Below are 21,224 nucleotides of genomic sequence, written 5' to 3' on the forward strand. Positions count from 1 at the left end.
AAAGGAGGGGGAACCTTAATATCCATTCTAGAGGAATCTTAATTCCAGGAGGAAAAAAGAGAAAATCCTTAGGAAGGGTGCAGGGAAGGATCAAAAGCTCCATTCTCTACAGTTAATATTATACTACGGATGCCATACAAAAAAAATGTACCAGATGCCAAGTAATTCATATTGAAGGTTCACAGTGAAGTTGTTTATTTTTGGACCACCACAATTACATGAGGACTTGCCAAAAGCAAGAAAAACAATCCAATGCCCAGGACCCTGAAGCAGGGAGTGCAGCAAATGTATTGGACCTCAGATACACCCCCAATGAACTCCCTCTAGCTTTATAGGATTAATGACAAGAACCAGGTGCTATTTAATAACAGACCTTTTATAGGGGTGGGATGTCAAAGAATGTGGGCTGAATATTGCTTGAACATATTTTGTTGGTGAACCAAACAATGTGGCAGAGCCCTTCAGAGCATAGAGCTTTCTTAGCTTGGCCTTTCTTTTCATAATGATGCAGCTTAATGGGAGTTTTTCACTGCTCAATAATCTAGTGGTATGCCATCAGGGGGATGTGTGTGCATTCAGCTGAATCTGTAGATGTAGCATCCGTATCTATGAATATGGTACACCTCTGGAGCTAGTCTGTATTGTTTAATGTAATATTCAAAAACCAACATGAAGGGTGAAAATGCCTTTCTTGCTATAAAGCTTGTCGGGTATTTTACTGAAAAGGCATCTGCCCCCTCTTAGGTTATGCCTTAACCCAAAATATATACCATTTTTTATATTTTTGTTTAGTTTATATGATGTAATTTTAAAAAGTAATCTTGAAAAAATGCAAGTAGTACTTAAAACCCTCTCCAAAATATATATTCTTGGTGGCTAGGGAACACTTATCTAAAGTTTTTAACTTTTGACTAGCTCAAGCGGCTTAAGGTCAAATCAGGATTCAGAATCGGAAAGGGCACAAAAACTGCTTGAAAAATTTCTACCTCTCTCAGAGTCCGGTTTCAAGACTAACTCTGTTAGGGTTCACTTCAATGCAATTAACCCATCTCTGGATAGCTTATAGATTCATGTGGGGTTTTCTTTTATGAAAGCCTTCTCTAAAACCTCCAACACTGTCTTGGGATCTCAACATGATTCTATCCCAGCTGATGAAAGCTCCCTTGGAGCCATAGACTCCTGTAAGCCGAAGTACTTGACATAGAAGATCAGGCACAGCATGGTTTGGTTTTGAACGTACAAGAAACCAGATTGAAGTGAGTAGCTCTTCCTTAACAACTGCTCCTCAAATCCTTAGTCTTGGGGAGCTTTTGGAATCTGAGTTATCATTGAAAGCACAATTTGGCAACTTGCAAAGATTGATTTTACAAGTTTAATATTAATTTAATTTAAGATTTTATTGGTTGCACAATCCAAAGGTCTAAGCGACTAAAAATGTTAAGACCTTAAAGTTTTAGCTCCCTAATGATCTTTTTAAACCTGTGCTCCAGGCACTTATTTTATGGCAGTTAGACTACTGTAGTAGTCTCTGTGTTGGCCTTCCTGAGTATTTAATGAAGTATTACAACTAGCCAACATGCTGATGCCCATTTGTTAGCTGGTTTAAATAAAAGAGATCATATTACTCTGACTTTATGTGCAATAAAAAACTGGCTTCCAGTAAAATGGAGGGCAAAATTCAAACTACTATTTATAGTAAATAAATTATTATACTCTGGACATGCATGCAATTGAATGGTATTTGCCCATGCATGCACTTAGGTCATCTTCGGCTAACCTGTTGAAAGTGCTAGGATTAAAGTCGTATAAATATCAAAAGTCCAAGAGTGGAGCATTTTCTTATATTGTTCCAACTTTGTAGAATGCATTGCCATTAGCATTCCGAAAAGAACAAGATTCGAAGGCTTTTAGAAAACTTATTAAAGACTATATTTTTAAAGAAGCTTCTAAATGATGTTATGTGATAATATGGGAGCCAATATTTCAGCCATGGAGTGGCTAGTTAAGGGGGGGGGGTCATTTATCAAATTGCGTTAGGGCCTTATCGCAGGCGTTAGGGCCCTAAAACCCGCAATATCAAGCAAGGTCGAGAGTACAATGTACAAATCTCATCTTTGTGTACCTTTCATCTCTGCAAATCACGTAAAATCTTCACTGATGTCTACTGTGCTGTTCGTACCTCTGACTGTGCATGTAAAACTGCCCCCAAAACCTCAGCCACCCACCAAAACCTTACCCTGAGTTACTAGTTGCTCCTCTTATTTATATAAGAGGTTTATAAAGAATCTCTCTCTCTCTCTCATCAGCATGCGATGTGAAAACGCCTAGGCAATGGCTCCCCCCCCCTTTTTTTTTTTTTTTTTTTTTTTTTTTTTTAAATCGCTGGTGCTATTTTTGCAAAACTTATAGCAAAATGATAAATCTAGGCCTTAGCTGGCTATATTCAGTGGTGTGGTAGCACCATTGAATATACCCGGCCATCTTAAAGTTAGCCGGATAAGTATATACTTATGGCGCAACCAGTGTTAGCCGCACAACTTATGTGGCTAATTCTGTTCCTCCTCAAAACACCTCCCATCTGCCCCCAGAACACCCCCGACTTATGTGGCTAGAATTCAGTCGCAAACGGCATTTAATATCCTTTATCAGCCCACCGCAGGAAATTTCGTTTTCCCGCGGTTCAGGCTGATTTTATTTCGGCTGCCCCCCACCCCCCCCCCCCCCCCCGAAATGAAACCCGAAAACCCACTCCAACCCTTCAAATATAATTCATTACAATAGGGGGTTGTAAAAAAATAATCAAAAAAGACAAAGAGGGAAAATAATTCTCCCAATCAAATATTTACTAAATTCTAAGAAAAAAATCACATGATAAGGAGAAACGGTATCATAGAATCAAAGTGCCTTCAATTTAATCCACTGTCTCTTGCCCGCAAAGGGGCCCCAGGCAGTATCAGCCTTTATGGCACAATAAATTTTAATCATGTACCATCTCCCTTATACGATTTTTTAATTTTATTAATTTTTAATTGTTAATTTATTCAATTCTATTATTAATCTTAGTTACTTAAAAAAAAAAGAGTAATACTTTCTTTGTAAACCACTCAACTCAATAGTTTCACTGAAAATCAGCAAGTACTTAGCTCACATAATCCGGCATTCAGTTGCACTATTCAACACTGTATCAATCTGGTTACTCAAAAAATATTCCCAACACTGACCATGTTTCGGCTAAACAGCCTTCATCAGGGGATATTTCTAATCGAACACTGTTAATACGCCAGAGATTCTTCATATTACCACATCCTTCTGCGGAATAAGTGGTTCTCACAAATCACCTTTACAAATGGAGTTTTATAAATGGTGCCATAGCCCCATCCATTGCTCCTACCATGTGACAGAGGCTGGCCAATGGCACCAATAGCCCCTGTCACACGGTAAGGGCAAAGGGCCATTGGCACCATTTTGATTACTGGAAGCCGACGGCCTGAGAGTGGGAGATCTCTCCCAGGACCCCGCTGGACCACCAGGGACTTTCAGTAAGTTTGGGGGGGGGGGGGGTCGGTCAGGTGGGGGTTGCAATTAATTAAATTTGAAGGGTTGGGGTGGGTTTGGGTTTTTTTTGGTTTTTTTTTAATGTGCCCTTTCTCCCCCCCCCCCCAAAAAAAACGATAAGAAAACCACTCAAAATTTCTTGGGTTTTATCATCGTTTCGTCCCCCCCCGAACCATGACGAAATAGGGACGATATTTCCTATTTCATCGCAAACTAATGCACATCCCTAATCTTTTCCAATGTTTGCAGGTCTTGGGAGTGCATTAGAAAGCAGCTACCTCAAGGGAAAAGGGGAGTAAACCTGGATGAAATAGTTAAGATCATTCTTTCTTTATTCTGGCTCTCCAGACCTGTCATTAATGTGCAGGCGTGACTAAGAAGGATATCCAGGATCATAAGGAAACATAAAAGCCCTTCTAGAAGAGAACAAGGATCTCAATCAATCTCAAAATATAAAACAAAAATAAGATGTCGAAGAACAAATAAAGGGATGTATGAACATTTCATGATGCCTCGTTTCCTTCATTGGTGCAGAAATTTGCATATAGTTATGATTATTAACCACTGGCAGAGTTGGATTTGGATTTAACTACTTGTCTTTCCAAACCCATCCTCAAGGTGAATTACAATCAGGTACTGAGGGCTTACAATCTACATTGATACCTGTGGCAATGGGAGGCAAAATGGGTGGAATTTAAACCCCTGGCTTCACTGGTTCTCAGCTCCTTCTCTATCCCAAGTAATTCTTTAAATTGCCATTTAATTGTACTTTAATTTTGGTTATTTTTAGCCTGCCTTTTCAAATGATGCTCAAGACAGCTTACAGCATTATTGGAATTCAGGTACTATAAGTCCCATCTCCAAAGAGCTTACAATCAAAGTGGGTACCAGAGACAACTGGAGAGAGAACACAAGAAATGTCATTGGAAACAGTGGGATTTGAACTTTAGTTTCCCTGGTTCTTATCCTATTGTGCCAGCCACTATGACAGCTTCCAAAATGCTCAATGGCAGGGCAACTTTAAAAATGCTCGATGATGTCATAATGTGCTCTAACCTACCTGATATTTGTACTAAACTGGCTTATTTCTTTATAGGAAATAAAAAGAAGAAGGGATTCCAAGTATCAAGAACATCAAGGGAATATGTAAACAATAAGGCAAGGATCACTAGAGGCTGTACAGTCTGTGGCAAAAATCTGAATGCAATTGATTGAACAGTTCAAATGTTATTGGGGCATGGGGGAAGACATGCTTACAAGGGACACAGATAGATGGATTATATTACTATATGGCCGTCTATCTGTTATCTTAAATGTTATCTATCCGTCTATCTGTTATCTTAAATGTTATCATGGTGCATTTAAAACATCTGTTAAATTCTGAACTTCTTACCCAGCTGTTAAACCAAGAACGGCTAGTCCAAAAAATGTTCCATAGTACTTGAGGACTTCTCGTGACCAGGCAATTTGCATAGCCATCTGTCTCTCTCTCATCTGATTCTGCATCAACAACTGCCTCTCCAGCTGAAAAAGAAAAATATGAGGCAAAGAATAATTAAATCAAAAAAACAAATTACCACCTGATCAATTACTTACAAAATGTATAGGTAGAATTGCTGTACATCCATCATCAATAGCAATGAAATGGTTGTAATTGTAGTGGGGAGGCTTTGCCACTATTTAGACACTGGACTGTCAGAAGACAATGAGAAGAATTGGATTTCATGATCCTCGGCTTCTTTCGCCTACATGACTTTTACTTTATGTAAGAAATCTTCAATACCACAACATTGCCTCTAGCTCCATACTCTGGACAGCTAGCCTCCAACTCACAAGCTTTACATCCATTTGGAACATACTCCAACTTTGTTTGCCACTATGTCAGTTCATGGATCTGAAGAATGAAGGTGAGGAAAAGTCGATGAGAATGCACCATTTACCTTCATTCATGCCTTTTCTATCTGAGCCCTTAGCAACAGCATGTGCCAACTGACAAGGACTGTAGCTTTCCTTACAGCTTGTTTAAATTTTGCAGGAAATAAAACATTAAAATTATTACTATCTGGGAGCTAGGATCAGATCATAGGTGCAATCCCAAAAGTGTGAACACCAGGTGAAGAGAATTATTGTAAACATTATTCCCACATGTAGACTTTGAATTTGCATATTTTAGTAATAGAACACCACAATACCCCTTTCATTCTATTTATATAGAGTTTTAAAGAATGCATAAAAAATACATTGGTATATGTCTCAACTGGCCAATAACACATTGATTACAACTCAAGTCAACATTTAGACCCAGTGAAAATGTTGGTCATTTCCAATATTTGATCACTTACAAAAAATTAGTTTGCTTTTAAAAATGGTTAATTTCATACCTGTAAATTAACTTTCTTTAAACAATGAACTAACTAAAACACATGTCCAAGCTTTTTCCACTAATCAACACAGAAATGTCAGATCTTACCTTTTAACTTTCCTCAGTCACTCTATCTTCTTGATCAGGAGATTCTTCTATATTGCTCAAATTCCTCTACTTATCTAGTCAATCCAACTGTCACCAAAATAACATTTAGTTGGATAAGAAAAGTAAACTTTCCCAATGGCTCAAGAGGAAAATAAAAGAATTCTAAACTAAAATTATGACTGAGGCTTTATGAAAGAAACAGTCCTGAAAAATCTCACAGTTAACAAGTGGGAACCTACTAGATCATTCTCAATATTTCCATTCAGATCACAAAGATCTGAAATCAAAGATAGAAGTCAATGCCTTATCAATCCCACTCCTGCCTCTCAAACCTCCAAAGAAAAGAAAAGAATACCAGGAATCACTCATGGTCACTGAAATGACCTTATTCTTACTTTAAGTTGAATAAATCCTCATAATCAACAGGCTTTGGAAGTGAATATAAGGATGATTTTAATCATTCTATAGAACCAACTCCTTTTTCTTTGAGTACTGTGCTCACCAAGAATTAACTGAACTCTTTGATGAAAATTTTGAGCTATATGGTTTCTTCTTCATTACCCCTTCCCCCACACTCCCCCAAGTCCCAAATGACATTAAAGGAAAAAAAAAACAGACGCCCTTCTTCCAGTTGTTACCAGATCAATTCAACTCCCACCAGACTGTACCCCGCTGTCTGAGTTCAAGACAATCTTCCCAAAAGAGGTAGAGAAGATTCTCCAGAGCATCAGTCAATCCACTTACCTGTTAGATCCTATACTCTGGAATTTATCTGTGACCTGAAGCAAGTCCTAGCCACTGGCTAACCACCATAATAAGCACTATGTTAACACCTCCATCACGTGAAAAGGCTGTGATCAAATCCGTCCTAAAGAATCCAGTCTCTGACCCCCAAAGCAGTCTATCACCTAGACTCCAAGCCTCCCCTTCCTATCCAAACTAGTGGAAAAAGTAGTCTACTTTCAACTCTCAGACTTCCTAGATGAGGCCAACATACTTCATACCTATCAATCTGGCTACATGAAAGGCCACGAAATGGAATCTGTCCTATTAGCCTTAACCAACAGTATACACCTGCACTCTAAGGCGATGACTTTCCTGTTCTACTAGATCTGAATTCCGATCCATACTGCAGTCTCTACTTTTCTCTGGTATAGATTACTGCAACTCTCTCTTAATAGGTCTTCCAGGATATGCTACAGATTATACAAAACTCAGCAGCAAGACTTCTAACTGGCACTCCCATATATGAACATATTACTCCAGTCCTTAAAAGATTATACTGGCTCCCAATCTCACACCGCATACAATACAAGCTTGCTATGATTATTCACTCATCTATATACAACATACACTCCCCCTGAATTTCCTCAATATTGAAAATCCACATCCCTTCATAGTCCCTTAGGTCAGATAACTTAATGCTACTCAATGTTCCATTTCCGAAGCTGGTCCATCTTGATGAAACCAGAGGGGTAGATCTTTAAAAAATATGCGATCGCGTACTTTTGTTCACGCACCAGGCGCGAACAAAAGTACGCTGGATTTTATAAGATACGTGCGTAGCCGCGCGTATCTTATAAAATCCGGGGTCGGCGCGTGCAAGGGGGTGCACATTTGTGCAACCTGCGTGCGCCGAGCCCAGCGCGCGCTGCCTGTTCCCTCCGAGGCTGCTCCGATTTCGGAGCGGCCTCGGAGGGAGCTTTCCTTCGCCCTCCCCCCACCTTCCCCTCCCTTCCCCTAACTAACCCACCCCCCGGCCCTATCTAACCCCCCCCACCTTTGTCGGCAAAGTTACGCCTGCTTTCAGCAGGCGTAACTTTGCGCGCACTGGCCGGCAGCCCCGCTCCGTCCTCCGGTCCCGGGGGCTGGTCCGGAGGCCTCGACCACACCCCCGGGCCGGCACCACGCCCCCGGACCCGCCCCCAAAACGCCGCGTCGTTTCGGGAACGCCCCGGACACGCCCCCTCCCGCCCCTTTTAGAAAGCCCCAGGACTTACGCGCGTCGGCGCGCACAGGCCTTTTAAAATCCGCCCCAGAGAATGGGCCTTCTCCTCAGCAGGTCTGCTCCAATGGAATAGTCTACCAAAGGAAATGAGGTGCTTCCATGAAAAAGCTTTCTTTAAAAAAGCATTAAAACCCAACTTTCCAAAAATGCTTTCCCAAAATGAAGTGACAATCTATTCTCCCCAACACTACTCCCTTCTGAAATTCCTTTAGCCCCCCTGAATTACCTGTAAATCTTCCCTGAGATCCCTAATGCTCATGTTATCCTATGTTCGATATTATTCATAATATCTTAACTTCTTAATAGTGACTTTATTGACTAGCTGTTACTCTATACCTGTAATTTCCATGTGTATCTGTGTTATATGATGTTTGGCTTTACCCATTTTGTTGATTCACTTAACAGTTTCTTTCATTAGCTAGTTGATATATTGTGTGTGTTCCTAATGTACCCCGCTCAGAATGTAAGATGGGTGGGTAATAAATGCTTTTAAATAAACAAATAAATAATAGATCTTTACACCACATTTGACACAATCACCTGCCCCTGATACAATGCTTGGAGGATATCGGTATTGAGGAATAACTCTCAATTGATTCAAACTGTTCCTGACCAACAGAATACAGGCAGTCACATGGGCTAACATACCATCCATAACTAGGGACCTCAACATCTACATTCATCCAGTCTGTGACCTCATCCAATCTTTCAACACTGAATGTCACCTGTTTGCCAACCAAACCACAACCATTGCCAGTGTCAACAATTGCCTTTAAGCAGTAGCCTACTGGCTCAAAAAACAAACTCAAATTAAACCCCTCTAAATCTGAATGCCTTTCCATAAGCCAACAAAGCCATTCCCTATCAACTTTATCCATCTTATCAGGAACCCCCCCTTATAACCTAAAGATTCCATGCACAGCCTAGGTTACATAATTATATCCTTGTATTCATAAAAGCTGATCAAAGAGTAATCTAAGATGTGTCATTTGCAATGCGGTTAGAAGTAGTATTATGGTTTCCTCCTTAGGATTATAATTTATCAGGCATTCTTTTTTTTTTTTTTAGTTTTATTATATCTCTCCTCTTTGTCTCCCTTCACTCTGTTTTTGTTTAGCTTGGTTTATTAACTTTATTTTATGTACTACTTTGCATCGCTATTGAATATTATGTGAACTGTCTTGGGATTATAATGAAAGGTGGACATCATGTAAATAAATTGCAATGGAGTCTGGAGAAAACACAATCAGAAGGACAGATCTTATTAAATATAATTGCATAAGAGAAGGAGGAAAACTATTTTACATCCACTTTCAAAATCTGTTCTCCGAGAATCTTCTCTTCAGTTTCAGAACAGAAATTATGTGAAGGTCTAAATACCACTTAATACAAAATCAAAATAATTAAGGATCATTTTGTTTTTTTCCCCACCCCCATGCTACATTAGCGAATTATAAAATACGCAGTGATGCTACTGGTTAATTACCCCCACTGAGGTCATTAATATAGAGGGTTTGCAAATGGCAAGGTGATTGAAACAAAGTGTATGAAAGAAATCAATGTACTTCTTCCCAATCAGTCTTGTAATTTATTTAAATAGAAACTGGTATGTTAGTGAAGCCTGTTTTTATTTATGAACAAAAATACAAATCTATCCATCTCGCCCGCCCTCAAAAATACACATAAGCACATGGTTTATAAATGAGCTTTTAATGTTTTCCGATTTAAAGGACGCGGATAAAACTCCCACCTGCATGCTCTAGCAAAACAGTTCATTACTGTTTGGAAGTTATTCTTCAAGAAACTGTTGTAAAGTTTAGAGGAACTCTGAAATCAAGCCAGGTGGAAAGCAGTATTAATACAACAGTCCAATAACCTCAGGGCATAATCCAGAATGCTCATCAACACTAAGGTGGACCTTCAAAAACCGGTCATAAAAACTGATTCAGGGGAAAGGAGAGGGAGACCGCGCATCTAAACTGCCACCATAGATGCAAGCTGTCCCTTGGTGGGGTGGGCAGGTCTATGCTGCCTAGTTGGCTTTAAGGTGCCACACGAGGAACTGGGGCCAGAACAAGTGTGGAAGTCTAAGAAATGAAGAGAAGAAACAGCCTCGGCCAATGTGCACTTCTAATATCTCTCTCAAACAGAAAAAAAGGAAGCACGGAGAGTTTACCTTTTGGGACAAAATGGAGGACAAGTGTTTAATCACTCAAGAGACTCATGAGGAGTGTGTGTGTGTGTGTGTGTGCGCGTGTGTGTGTGAGGGTGGAGGGGGAGGAGTCCTAAATCAAAAGATTTAATTTCAATAATTTCATGATGACAGACAAAAAACTAAATCCTGATGGGTCCAATAATAGTGAGGAATAACAGAGAAAAGATAGTTTATGCACTTAAAAATGGGCAAATTTGCATTATGTTCTAAATAAATAAGCTCCTTCGTAGAAGAGACACAGTGCAACACATCTCCATAATAAAACGGACCGGATGGTATACACCCCATAGTTCTGAAGGAACTAAAAAATGAAATTAGTAAAATTTTTTAACTTATCATTAAAATCATCCATTGTACCTGAAGACTGGAGGATAGCAAATGTAACCCCAATATTTAAAAAGGGGTCCAGGGGAGATCCGGGAAACTACAGACCGGTTAGCCTGACTTCAGTGCCAGGAAAAATAGTGGAAAGTGTTCTAAAGATCAAAATCACAGAACATATAGAAAGACATGGTTTAATGGAACAAAGTCAGCATGGCTTTACCCAGGGCAAGTCTTGCCTCACAAATCTGCTTCACTTTTTTGAAGGAGTTAATAAACATGTGGATAAAGGTGAACCGGTAGATGTAGTATACTTGGATTTTCAGAAGGCGTTTGACAAAGTTCCTCATGAGAGGCTTCTAGGAAAAGTAAAAAGTCATGGGATAGGTGGCGATGTCCTTTCATGGATTGCAAACTGGCTAAAAGACAGAAAACAGAGAGTAGGATTAAATGGTCAATTTTCTCAGTGGAAGGGAGTGGACAGTGGAGTGCCTCAGGGATCTGTATTGGGACCCTTACTTTTCAATATATTTATAAATGATCTGGAAAGAAATACGAGTGAGATAATCAAATTTGCAGATGACACAAAATTGTTCAGAGTAGTTAAATCACAAGCAGATTGTGATAAATTGCAGGAAGACCTTGTGAGACTGGAAAATTGGGCATCCAAATGGCAGATGAAATTTAATGTGGATAAGTGTAAGGTGATGCATATAGGGAAAAATAACCCATGCTATAGTTACATAATGTTGGGTTCCATATTAGGTGCTACAACCCAAGAAAGAGATCTAGGTGTCATAGTGGATAACACATTGAAGTCGTCGGTTCAGTGTGCTGCGGCAGTCAAAAAAGCAAACAGAATGTTGGGAATTATTAGAAAGGGAATGGTGAATAAAACGGAAAATGTCATAATGCCTCTGTATCGCTCCATGGTGAGACCGCAACTTGAATACTGTGTACAATTCTGGTCGCCGCATCTCAAAAAAGATATAATTGCAATGGAGAAGGTACAGAGAAGGACTACAAAAATGATAAGGGGAATGGAACAACTCCCCTATGAGGAAAGACTAAAGAGGTTAGGGCTGTTCAGCTTGGAGAAGAGACAACTGAGGGGGGATTTGATAGAGGTGTTTAAAATCATGAGAAGTCTAGAACGGGTAGATGTGAATCGGTTATTTACTCTTTCGGATAGTAGAAAGACTAGGGGGCACTCCATGAAGTTAGCATGGGGCACATTTAAAACTAATCGGAGAAAGTTCTTTTTTACTCAACGCACAATTAAACTCTGGAATTTGTTGCCAGAGGATGTGGTTAGTGCAGTTAGTAGAGCTGTGTTTCAAAAAGGATTGGATAAGTTCTTGGAGGAGAAATCCATTACCTGCTATTAAGTTCACTTAGAGAATAGCCACTGCCATTAGCAATGGTAACATGGAATAGACTTAGTTTTTGGGTACTTGCCAGGTTCTTATGGCCTGGATTGGCCACTGTTGGAAACAGGTTGCTGGACTTGATGGACCCTTGGTCTGACCCAGTATGGCATTTTCTTATGTTCATTCATATGTGGGAACTTTCCCTGTTTGACATAGTACTTCAGAGATTTATACTCTCTAACTGCCCCTTCCCTTTCCACCACCTTAGTAAGGGCCCAAGTAAGAAGATAAATCTCAGAGTCAGCGCAGCAAGCTCCTTACAGTGCCCTTCGCAAAAGTAGAGAAGATGTACTTTGACACCGTGTGCATTGGTGGAAGGTCAGGGTAGTCTTTTAACATGCAAATCAGTTCCTTTTGTGTCATATTCTTTTGCTGTTGAAACACCCATATACTTAGAAATGTATGTTTATTTAATCTTATACAACTAAATTCTATATGATTATACCAATTTTTCACACCTTACTGAAAAATTTCCATCCAACACATTCAGTTTCAGTTCTTAAATCAGCATGTGCTCCAAATGCATATCAGCCAGACTAGGCTGTCTTTCATCTCAGCTTCATCTGCTAATTTCCAAGCACTGCCTCTTTCCGGTGCCCCCCCCCCCCCCCCGACCACTGGAAATACTGCTGCTCTCTCCTCCCTTTCTCTCCCTCCAGCAGCTGTTCCTCACTTCCTCTCTCTCCCTGCCCCCACTGCTCTCTCACTCACTTGGTGGCACTAGGGTGTGGAACACATTACCACACTCTTCTCCAGAGTTGTATGGCTCAGTTGACAAAGCTTGAGCCTCACAGGCCCTGGTACTCTTGAGAGTACCTTGCTAGTCAACCATCTTCAGGGCTACAAAGGAAGGTAACAAGGGAGGAAAACAAGGAGAGAAAGAACAGGAAGGGAAAATAAAAACAGGAGTAGGAAGGTAAGGAGAAAGCAGCACGGTGGGAGGAAAGGAAATTGGTCTTGTGGAGCAAGATCTTGCTGAGCTAGGAATAGATAGGGCAATACCAGCTGGGCTGGAGGAGACCAGCTAGGATGAAGAAGAAGAAAGAGGAAAAAAAAACAAAAAACACAAGCAAGCAGGTATTGAGAAGATGGAGAAAAGTGGAGGGACAGGTTGGATTAAGCAGAAATGGATAAGGTGAATGAACAAACAGGGCTGCAGGAGAGTAGGAAAAAAGAGAGAAGAAAGGGGGAAAGAAACAATCAAGATAGAGGAGAAAGGAAAGATGTTCAAACAGGCAGAGATGGAGATAAGAATAAAGAATAATAAAGAGAAACAGAAAATTGAAAAGATGGGAAAACTAAAGTCCGAAAAGAGAAGAAACGAAGACAGAAAGATTAGAGATGGAGAAGACCTAAAGCAAGGAACAAGAAGAAACAGTGGATCAGCCAGATCAAAAATGCAGTGGAGGAAGGTGATACAAGAGACTGAGAGCTGGAACAAAAAGAGAACAAAAGGAGGGCATTTAAGAATCAGAAACGAAGATCTGTGGAGAGAAGAGAGTTAAAAATGGGAAAGAAAAATATAAAATAAATGAAAGGTATTAAAGAACAGAAAGATAGCATAAAACAGCAGTACAACAGAACTTTCTCTGAAGCTTTGCAGTCATTTCCTCACCAGATGAAAACTTGTAGTAGTTAAAGGTGATATTTCTTTTTACCCAATAATTTCCTTTCCTTGACTCCAGCTTACCAGTCCTTACTCACGGGAATTTCCCCCACCAGAGCTGTCGGAAACAAAGGACACACCTTTTTTCCTTGTGACATTTTGTCCATCTATCAAAGGGGTGTGGCCTTAGGCAGTTGCCAGTAACCTCTTGTCAGAGAAAGAACGTGACAACTATCTACCATATAAATCACGTCGGTCAGAAGGGAGCCCAGCGGACGGTTGTCTTGGAAATGGCGAGGAGGAGCAGCAGCAGTAGCACGGGAGGTCTCCGGGGGGTGTCTCTCTCTCGCGCGAGGAGAAGCAGTGGCGGCGGCACAGACACAGAAATGGGAGGTCGCCGGGAGTCTCTCTCTCGCACGCACCTCATCACCGAGCGTCGAGCGGGCCAGCAACGAGCCCGGTGGAGAGGTGCGCACGAGAGAGAGACCCCCGGAGCCCTCCCATGGAGCAGCGGCGGCATATAAGTGTCAGGCGGGCCAGAGAGAAGAAGAGGGAGTGGAGGAGGGCTGAGGGAGAGGGACGGGGTTGTGGAGGAGGTGGGAGGGGAAGGAAGAGGATGTAAGTGGGGAGGGTAAAAGTATCTATCAAAAATGATCTAGGTGTCTAAGTGGATTAAAAATTGAAATGCAAAAAATAAACCCTAACGCACATACTGGCTTAAGTGATTAGTTAAAAATATATCAAAATAATTCCCACAAAGAGACACTATTACAAAATTGAAAAAAACTGCTTAAACATCGATCGGCAACGTTATCTATCATGACCAGCCAAGATATCTCAATAAATTAAAACATAAAATTAAAGAACTAAACGCGATGACCCTACTAACTTCGCATTTAGTTCTTTAATTTTATGTTTTAGTTTATTGAGATATCTTTTGATGATAAAGGGAGCAAGACATCATGTCGATGTGTGTATAGAATCATTTGGTGCATCGAATTGAAAGCACTGTCATCAGTCATGTTCATTTTTCAAAATTCCTAATTAAACATGCATCTTACATGGCCCCTTTTGATACATTTTTGAGACACCGTTTTTAGTCATTTATTTTAATTCAAAACATTTATTGGGTTAAGTTTTATCCACTCACTTATTTATTTTTGATATATAGAGTACCGCATTGTTCTATATTTCGTTTTATTTTTTCATCATTTTTTTCTCCTATTCACTTTTTTGTTTGCTATTCACTCCTTTTTGTTTGCCATCAAATCTTCTCTGTTGAAACATGTACATTATACAAAATAAGTGGTTTTCCATATATTACTTCATTTTTTCAAGTTCTATACTATACCCAGCATTGGAGAGCATTGTTCATTAATTACATTGTTGTTCAAGATATATATTTTCTTGGCGAGGCACATATATAATCTTTTATGTGTTTTATTAATTACAATATTTATAACATTTTTTATTTATTCTATTTTTAATTCATCAAATTACAGACCATTTGATGTTTATTTACATTAAAAATCTGGATATTCAGAAACAACAAAACGATAAATTTGAGGTAAAGGCAATACTTTATTGGCATTGTTTGTTACTTTATTAGATACAGTTATTATAACTTATGTTTTCAGCTTTATATGTCACACCACACATATGCATGTTACCATTTTATATGTTCATTTTATATGTCTGTTTTAATTATGTTTTTATTCATTTATTCATTTATTTATTAGTATATGTTATTTATTGTATGTTGTAGCCCCTGATGCAGCCCCATTGAAAGAGGGCGAAACTCGGCCTGAGTCGGGCTTGTTTGCACATTCTTGTCTCTGTTCAATAAAGAAATCCAGATCGGACATTTGGCTCCTTATACTGTACTGTTGCCACAACGGCTTTGTTAGGCAGCCTCCCTTGCTGTTTCTTCAGTCCTAATGAAAGATAGGCCTGTTATGTGCAGAGCTCAGTCTAGTATCCACAGAAGTATGTTAGACCAGATAAGGATCTTCTCTTCTGGATTTTGCTTAAACTAGTGATTTTAGTGTGTGATTTTCACATAGGATTGAAATGTTGACAACCCGATAAAGCTTCCTGATACCTTGTTTTCAGAGGCTGGTCCTAATTTTCTTCTCTGGATTACACAACTGGGTATTGTACTGAGCTTGGGTTGTACTGTACTTTAAAACAGAAGCTACTGAATTAGATAAATTGATTAAGATATCTTGTTTAGGTGTGCTGAAGGATCATTTCTGTTTACCCTGTACCTATTTTATATCAGTTAATACACCAATGCTGTACTGGCCAGATGTAAGCAGAGCTCAGTGTGAATCCATGCATGGGTGAAGATCAGCCAGGTAGCCTTTCTGCAGTTTTAAAACAGGATTTTTCACAGATGCCACCTCTACATGTGTGCGTGAATCTGAAAATGTGGTTTCTATTTTTAGATACAGATTAAAACAGGATTTTGTTAGGGAGTTTTAAACAGCATTAACTTAAAATTCAGACCACACTAAAATGCATATCTGTGGGAGAAACTAAATTTCTGGAAAGTTATTATCATCTCTAATCATAGGGTGCTGCATGGCCGGATAGTGCTCGGTCCTGATGGGTCTTCTTGAGAAAGAGCATGCTCTCAAGACTGGGTCCTAATAGAGCCTCACAGTGGGTAACCAACATTGTTTCACTTGGAGAAAGTCGTGCAACTGCCAAGGAAACATTTAATATGATCATTTGTTCCTCCAAACATACAAAAGGTAATGTATTTCAACCCTGCCAATTTTAATTTGCTGTATTAAAAAACTCCTTTATTGCCTGACATGTAAGCACCAACACCTGCTTCACAGGAACTGCTCAATGGGAAAAGAATATATTAGGGAAACTTTCGTAACTGGATCTTGCTTACCCATCAGTGAACTAATAATTGCAAACCTCTGCCAAGCACATAAAGAGTGGCATTTTCACATTAGTCTCCTATGCTTTTTTTTTTCTCTACTAGACTCAAAGCCTAAGGGATTTGCAACTGTGTTTCATTTTAATTAATTACCCCAGGCCCTGAGAAGCTTCCTGCTCCTTGCATCTGCTCAGAAATCAGAGCTGTTTCTTGACATAATATCAAATCTCCAACAACAGACCCTAGAAGAACATCAGCAGTCAACTTTGTTCAGGGTGGAATGCAAAGGGGGCCATTCAGCCCACACTTAGAGCAACAGAGAATGAGGAGTGATGTAAGTTGTAAATGAATAATAAACCTTCGGGATGAGGTGCTAGGCCCACCTCAATTAAATATGCAGAACACAAACTCATCCTCACCAAATTCAGAGTCTATAAACTTTAAATTCAGAGACTATTATAAACAGAAACTGAACCGCAAACCACAACAAGCCAGAATCTGTATACAATGCAGCAATGGAGAAACAAACATCATCAGTCCTCATAAATCATTTAAACAATAAAATCAAGGAATATAAATCAATCATGTTAGTAAAACCATACTTCTAAAAAGAATATTTCCAACGATCTAAGGAACAGCATAACATCCAATAATTAAGAGTGCACACAAAATTTTAAGAATTTCCCAAACAACAATACATTATTTCAAAGTGGCAGACACAGACATCCAACAAGTAAAACTAATAAGGATGGAAAATTCACCACTGTCCAAACCTGAAAACGTTTTATTTCCAGTCATCCTGAGTAAGACATGGATTAGTGAGGCAGCACAAATTTCTTTCACACACACGCACACCCAAGCAGGTTCCCATACACACACACACACACACCCAGAGAGGTTCCCATTCATTCACACCCCCTAGATAGGTTCCTATTCACACACACACAGCCCTCCAGTCAGGCTCTTATTCACATTTACCTCCCCCCCCCCCCCCCCCAAGGTCAGGCTCTCATTCATTCATTCACACACGCACATACCAGCAAGAGCCATTCTGCTGCTCCTCTTCTTGTGCCGGCCCATGCCTAGCACTTCCTCTGTGCTGATAGGACTTTTCAAGTCAAACTAAGCAACAACCTGTCTGACACATTCCCAATCGATACAGGTGTCTCTCAAGGCTCTGTACTCTCGGCTACACTCTCAACATCTATATGCTCCCTCTATGTAAATTACTAGCAGATCTAGAAATCAACTTTTTTCTATATGCTGACGACATACAATTCTACATTCCTATCGACAAATCAATTGAAAATACAGCAGCAAAACTTTCAAAATACATGAAAGCAATACAGCACAAGCTAACATTAAACAAAAATAAATCAGATATTGTTTGGCTAAGGAGAAACCAATCTATAAATAAACCACAACTCTAGACCTGGGTAACTTTATCATCACCACACCATCTGAACAAGTATAAGACCTAGGAATACAAATCTATGAGAACATAACAATGAAACATCACATAAACAAATTAATTAAACAGGATATTCCAAGCTACATATCTTACACCAATTAAAGCCTCTCCTAACATTCCAGGACTTCCGAACTGATCTACAAAACACTTATATTCTCAAACTTAGATTACTGCAACTTACTACTGCTAGGCCTACCCTCAGGACAATTAAAACCATTACAGATACTACAAAATGCCTCTGCTAGACTACTGCTAGGGAAAAAGAAATGTGACCACATTACCCCTTCGTTAATAGATCTACACTGGCTACCTATAAAAGCAAGAATACACTACAAAGTACTAACGCTCATCTTCAACATAATCAATGATAGTAAATCCTGCTTATTAGGCATAAACCTCCAACAATACACACCACAAGGAACACTTAGATTTCAAAACAAAGGACTATTAACTGTACCTACACCACGGAATACTCATCTAGTGCAAATAAGAGATCGTATGTTCTCTCTATAGCGGGCCGCAAGTTATGGAACTCTCTACTTGAGGAGTTACACCTCACCACAGAAAGAAAGAACTTCAGACGTGATCTGACAACCTGGCTCTTCAAAAAAGCACATTATCTATCATTAAAAAAAAAATTAAAAGCTGTAGTAAATTACTTAGATATGGACTGGTGAACGATTGACAGTTACTAAGAAACCTAATGAAAGTTCAGACTTCTCACTGACTACCTCTAGAATATTACTTAAAAGGAACTAAATCATCATGAATTACTATTAAACATACAGCTAACATGTTCTGATGTTATGTTGACTTATAATGTGAATATCGCATGTTTGATGTTTGTGGCCCCATAATGTGAATACCACTTCTTCTGATGTTGTGGACCTTTAATGTGAATGTTGCTTTGGTAAACCATTGTGATCTTCTTTTGGAATGACGGTATACAAAATGGATAAATAAATAAATAAAATCTTGTGAATCGCAAGATTAGCATACAAAACGTACTAGCTGCACGTGTTTTGAACAACTTACGCCAGCACTGAGAAGGAGCTCTTTCTTTCTTCAGCCACTGGTGGGACGGAGTCCACCGGCGGCCTTGGAGCCTCATTCCTTTTCCGGGCCGCCGGTGTCATGGGATCCACCAGTGGCCTCATGGGCCTCTTCCTCTTCTGGGCCGCCGGTGAGATGGGGTCCACCAGTGGCCTCATGAGCCTCTTCCTCTTCTGGGCCGCCGGTGAGATGGGGTCCACCAGTGGCCTCAAGGGCCTCTTCCTCTACTGGGCCGCCGGTGGGATAGAGTCCACCGGTGGCCTCACGGGCCTTCTGTACGTCCGGATTGCCGGTGGGCTGTGATCTACCGACGATTTCCATGGGCCTCTTCTTATCGGCTGCCAGTGGGTCTGCATACATGAAAGCAATACAGCACAATATACACATCTGGTAGCACCAGGTCGGCAGCTATAGCATAGTAGTGTCTCAATACTGGTTTATTCGCATACAGGCTGAACATAGGCATAACCTGCCTTACAACTACTGCAAGCATAAAGGAATATACAATATATATTACAATGTAAACATTTACTATTTGGGACTAAGCACAATCCAGTTCATTTAACTGGTCCAGGGTTCAATGTATAAGTATAACAATCTTGACAGAGTACCTTTGAATAATGTTTTCCACAATACAAAACAGGTTATGGCTTCAGACTACATCACATCAGTATAACATCTTTCAATGGAGGTCATTCATCAAATCACGTTAGAGCCTTATCACGGGCATTAGGGCCCTAACAGCCGCGATAATACCATAATGCATGCGATAACTAATGCATCGCGAGATGCGTATGCAAATTTTAAAAATTTAGACAAATGTGAGGAGTTTGGGCAGAGTTTATGAAAATGAGGGGTGCTTAACGTTGCATACGACAGTGTAACGCACACTATCGCAGGATTTAAAGAGAACGAGATGAGATTTGTACAGTGTACTCCCAACCTAGCTTGATGCACTCACTAGCTAGCTGCTATCAAGCAAGGCTGAGAGTACACTGTACAAATCTCATCTTTGTGTACCTTTCATCACTCCAAATCACAAAATCTTTAATGATGTCTAATGTGCTGTTCGTACCTCTGACTGTGCATGTAAAACTGCCCCCCAAAACCTAGGCTATCAGCAAAACCTCACCCCGAGTTACTAGTTGCCCCTCTTACAGTGGTATAGTTAATTTACTTATACGAGAGCCTTATAAAGAGTCTGCCTCTCTCTCTCTAGCCAGCAGCAGCCTCAAAATGTGATAAAAGCCTGGCACTAAAATATCTATGCAATGTGGTATCTGGAAAATTACCCTAACCAAGCAGGCACTGTTTTTCGCAATTTTATAGCAAAATGATAAATATAGGCCTATATTAGGTATCAGAACCTACGGGTTTGCACCATGATCCACACAGTCGAAATGCCAGGAACACTCTCCTATCATCCAAGTACTCCTTTTAAATCCCTGAGGACTAATCCAGATCCTCAGGGGCAGGGCCATGCATCAGATGCTGGGCCTGTATTTGTCTGCACCATTTGTCTGCATAAGGTTTTAGCTATGAACCAATCAAGGTCTGCAGGAGTACATTTTGCCCTAAAGATTGGATGTCAAATTAACACGTACACCTTGTGTGGAAACATGACACACTATGTAGCTTCTTGTCTTGCAATATGAGCACATGAATTTAACCCTGATCTATCTGTCATATTCACCGATAGCCAGGAAGCTGCAATGTGAGCACATAGAGCTAGTCACGGTACATTTCCCATATAGTCAACACAGACCAGTCATCTGCTATATCGATGACTTTCAAACAGACACCGAGATGGAACTGTGCTACCCCAAACTAGCGTTACATAAAATGTAAAATTAATCCACATAATTCCTCAGACAATAAAGAACTATGACTGCATAACTGCACTCTTGATTATGACCTTGAAAAAAAAAAATTACACATGGGTTATAGAAAAAAAGATATTTCTTCTTAGAGTCGAAGGCTTCAACAGTACCAAAAGTTGAAGGACCAAGAAAAAGCAACAATAGCACTAACTGAAGCACTTGGACACAGCGTGGCACCAAGGACGGCTGGGACTACACAAGAGTCCCTGGATTTCATGCACTGAAGCCGCCGTGCCCAGGATCTCCTACGGAAATTGGCCACTTCCAGTCAGAAAAAAATAAAAGAAGATACAAAAATATCTGGGCTGTGGGAAACCATGAC

The 21,224-nt window shown here is 40.0% G+C and overlaps 1 protein-coding gene across 1 annotated transcript in view; it reads right to left on the reverse strand.

Annotated features, from left to right (window-relative positions):
- Window positions 1-21,224, reverse strand: part of PLGRKT (plasminogen receptor with a C-terminal lysine) — a 117,048-nt gene that overhangs the window by 6,923 nt on the left and 88,901 nt on the right. Inside the window, exon 4 of the mRNA XM_029613699.1 lies at window positions 4,949-5,079. Within this exon, the coding sequence (XP_029469559.1) occupies window positions 4,949-5,079 (131 nt within the window). The remainder of the gene's footprint in view (window positions 1-4,948; window positions 5,080-21,224) is intronic.

This window comes from Rhinatrema bivittatum, chromosome 1, assembly GCF_901001135.1.
Source record: "Rhinatrema bivittatum chromosome 1, aRhiBiv1.1, whole genome shotgun sequence".
NCBI lineage: Eukaryota > Metazoa > Chordata > Amphibia > Gymnophiona > Rhinatrematidae > Rhinatrema > Rhinatrema bivittatum.